The sequence below is a fragment of the Octopus sinensis genome, unplaced genomic scaffold, assembly GCF_006345805.1.
Source record: "Octopus sinensis unplaced genomic scaffold, ASM634580v1 Contig08596, whole genome shotgun sequence".
Classification (NCBI taxonomy): Eukaryota; Metazoa; Mollusca; class Cephalopoda; order Octopoda; family Octopodidae; genus Octopus; species Octopus sinensis.
Genome location: NW_021831161.1, coordinates 1 through 3,729, shown reverse-complemented (window position 1 = coordinate 3,729; position 3,729 = coordinate 1). Strand labels below are relative to the sequence as shown.

At 52.6% G+C, this 3,729-nt stretch overlaps 1 protein-coding gene across 1 annotated transcript; it reads right to left on the bottom strand.

The window, feature by feature from the left end:
• Positions 1–1,568: 1,568 nt before the first annotated feature.
• Positions 1,569–3,669, bottom strand: LOC115227886 (transcriptional regulator ATRX homolog; the record flags this gene model as incomplete). Its single annotated transcript, XM_036498771.1, has 4 exons — positions 1,569–2,142; positions 2,777–2,946; positions 3,041–3,123; positions 3,529–3,669. Coding segments are annotated over 4 exons (968 nt in total), but the record flags the coding sequence as incomplete, so codon positions are not given.
• Between the last annotated feature and the right edge of the window lie 60 nt (positions 3,670–3,729).

Below are 3,729 nucleotides of genomic sequence, written 5' to 3'. Positions count from 1 at the left end.
ATTTCTACTTGCAATATTGGGTCTTCTTATCTATTTTGGTTATATTCCCTGGGTTTGTAGGGTCTGTTTTCCCTGAGGTCCGCTCTCATTTGGGGGGCGCCCAGTCCTCCTTTAGTCTCTGTTGTTCCCTATATTGGGGAGGTTTTAGTCTCTTGCCTTGCGGGGATTTTCTGTTGCTCCTGCTTTGAGTCGTTTTTTTGTTTTTCTTTTTTGTTTCCTTTTCTTCTTGTGGGGTTGGTTCTTTTCCCTTTTTTGTTTTTCCCTGCCGGGGGGTTCCCCTCCTCCCTTCGGCTTCCCTAGCGCTTTAGATCCGATTCCTTTTCCTCATTATCCTACCTCTCCCGCTCTTTTGGGCTTTCTTGTCCTATTCTTTGCGTTCGTTGCGTTCCGTTCTTCTTTCCTCCCTCTTGGGAGCTGCTGCGCCTTTTCTTCCTGCCAATCCTTTCGTTCCTCCTCTTCCTCTTCCGCCTGCGTGCTCTTTTTTGTTTGCTTCTGCTCTTCTGCGTTTCCCTTCCTCCTCCCTTCGGGGGCGTCGTCGTTCGTTCGGCATCCTCTTGTTGTTTTGTTCTTTGTCCCTTTTTCCCTGTTCGCGGCTGTCTCGGTTTTTGTGTTCTCTTTTTTCGGCCCGTTTTGTTTTGCTTTTTCCTGGTGTCTTTTTTCTTTTCCCCTGGCTTGGGCGTTGTCCCGTCGCCTATCCCCCATCTGCCCTCCTTGGTCGTCTTTTTCGGGTTTTCTCTTTTCCTTGTTTTTTCCTTCGCCCTCTTTTCGCTCTCTTCTGCCTCTCTCTCTTCGCTTCTTCGGTTCTCTTGGCTCCCTCTCGGTTTTGCCCCCCTTTTCTCCGTGTTCGCTTCCCTTCTCCCCCTTTCCCCGCTCGTTCTCCCCCTCCCCTCTTTCCTTTTGGGTTCCCCCGCCCCCCTGTTTTCTTCCCCCTCTTCTCCCGTGTCTGCTTCTCCCTCCTTGTTTCTTGTTCGGCCTCTCTCTCTATCTCTGTGGTTTCTTTGTTTTCTTCTTTCCTGGCCCCTCTTTTGCCTCTCTTCTTCGGTTTTGCGGTGTTGCCCTCCGTCCTTTCTCCTTTTTTTTTTCTGTGGGTGTCGTCCGCTTGCCTTTGTCTTTGGTTCTTCTTGTCGTTGTTTTTGGCGTTTGTGCGGCTTCTTTCGGGTTCTCTTTCTTCGTTCGTTTTCTTCGTTTCCTGGTCTGCTTCCGTCCTGCGTTTCCGCGTTCTCCCTTCTCGGCCTCTTCCTCGGCCTTCTCTCTTCTTGTTGTTGCTTTTGGTTGGTGCCGTGCGCGTTGCGTTTCTGGTTTCTCTTCCTTTTCGTTTTCTGCGCTTCCCCTCTTTCCCTCTTGCTTGTCGGGGGGTGCGGGCGTTTTCTTTTTCTTTCGCTCCGGTCTCGCTGCTTTTGGTCTTCTTCCGCTTTTGCCCCCGTCGTTTCCTCTTCTCTCTCGTTCTCCCTCCGTCCCCCGGCTTCCTCATCCGGTGCGCTTTTTTTCTTTTGTGTTCTTCCTTGTTTTGTCGTCCTTGTGTTTTTTTGGTCGCACCTTTCCTTCTCTTTTCTTTCTTTTTCGCGGTTTCATTCCTTCCTCCCTTGTTGTTGCTTTTCCGTTGGGGCTCTCCCCCTGCGCGTTTCCCCGCTGGGCTCTCTCTCCTCTTCTCTTCCCGTCCGTGCTTCTTTCCCTTTCTTCTTGTGTTCTTCTTGTGGGGCTCTCCCGCCGGCTCCTCTCGCCTCGCTTTCCTTCCCTGTTGTTTCTTCCTGCTCTTCGGTTCTCTTGCGTTCTTGGTTTCTTCTTCGCTTTTTTGGTCCCCCTTCCCCTTTCTTTTTTTCCTTTGTGCTTCCCTCCCGCTCCTGTCGCGGCTCCTCTTTCTGGGTCTCTCCTTTTGGCCCGTGTCTTCTTGCCCTTCGGTGGGTCTGGCCTTCTCCGCTTTCTGGGGTTCTTTCCGTTTTTCGGTGGTCGTCCTCTCGTCTTCTTGGTTGTTCTTTGTTTCTGGGGCGGTTTCTTCCCTTCTGTTCTTTGTGTTGGTCCGCGGGCTCTCCCCCGCTTGCTTGCTTCTTCTTCTCTTGGTCCTCTGGGGGTCCTCTTCGCGGGGCTCCTTCGCGGGTTTCTTCTTGGTTGCGCGGGGGCTCTTTTGCTGCTCGTTTGTCCTGGCTTCTGTTCTTCGGGTTTCTTTTGTTTCGGCCCCTTCCTTTCTGCCCCGCTTCCTCGCCGCCGCTTCTTTTTCTGTGGCGGCCTCCTTCCTTCTCCTCCTCTGCTGCGTTTCTTCCTGTTTTTCTTCTGTCTTTGTCCTCTCGGCGCTCCTCCCTTTCTCCCCCTTTGGTTCGTGCCCTTCTGTTCTCTCTTTCTCTCTCTCTCTCTCGCTTCTCTTTCTTCTTTTTTGTGTTCCTCCTCGTCTTTCTGGGCGGCTTCTCTCCTTTGGTTTTTTCTGTTCCGGTCGCTCCTGGTCCGCTGCTCCGCTTTCTCCCCGTTTTCCCTGTTCCTCCCCGGCCTGCCCTTTCTGTTCGTCTTCCTCTTCTTCTTTCTTCCTCTTTCTTTTGCCTCTTGGCTCTCTTCGCGGTCTTGCTTTTTCCTTCTTCGTCCCCTTCGTTTCTGTGCCCCTCCTCGGTTGTGGGCCTTCGCGCCCCCGTTCCTTTCTTTTCCTCTGCCTCCCTTCCGTTGGCCCTTTTTTTTCGTGTTGTGTTCCTCTCCGTCTCTTTCTCTTTCTCCTTCTCTTTCTCTCTTTCCTTTTCCCTCCTTCTGTTCTCTTCTTTCGTGGGCCCTTTTCCTGTCCTCGGTTGTTTGTTGCCTTCGCTGTTTTCTTTGCTTGCGTTCGTTGTCGTTTTCGTCGCTTCGTTTGTTTGCTTTCTCGCTCCGTCTGTCTTTTCGCGTTCGGTCTCTCCGTGGCGCTGTTCCTGTTCCGCGTTTTCTCCTGGTCTTGCTGTTCTTTGTTTCTCTCTCCCTTTTTTGCTTTTCTTCCTCGGTTTGTTCGTTTCCTTTTCGGCTGCGCTGGCTTCGGTTTCGTCTCGTTTTGTTTCGTCCTTTCTTCTCCCCCTACTCCCTCCCTCCGTGCCGGTCTCTTCCCCGTCTTCCTCCCTCGGCTCGGCGCTTGTTTTCTTTTGGCTGGCCTTCGGCTTCTGTCTTTTGGGCCTTGCCCTTATTTCTGTCTTTGCTCTTTTTGCTTTCTTGCTCTTTGTCTCCTTTTTGTGGTTCTTGCTGGCCTCTCCGCGGGCTCCGCTTCCTTTTCGGCGTTGCTTACCTGCTGCTCTCGCCGCCCCCCCTCCGTTTCCGCTTTCGTCCCCTTCTCTCCTTTTCGTTACCGCGGGGGTCTCTTTCTTCCTTCCGGTTTCTCCTTCTTTCGTTGCCGTCCCTCTTCTTTTGTCCCTTTTCTTCTGGTTTCTTTCCCTTATCCCTCCTTCCTTTTATCGGGGGTTTGTGCTCTTTCTGCCTCCGCTCTCCCCCCTTCTTGCTTTCTCGCCTTTCCGCCCCTTCGGGGTTCTCCTCCTGTCTTTGGGCCTCCCGCTCCCTCTCTTCGCTTTCTTTCCTTTCTATCCCTCCTGCTCTGTTTCCGGCTTTGTTGTTTTTCTGTGGCGGTCCTCTTCTTCCTTGTTCTTGTGGTGCTCCGGCTCTTCGCGCCTTCCGGGCGTTCGCTCTCCTTTCCCTTTCTCTCGCCTTCTCTTCTTCTCTCTCGCCTCTGGCGTTCTGTGGGTTTCCGTTTTTCGCTGGCTTTTCTTCGCCCGCTTTCCTTCTTGCCCTTTTCTT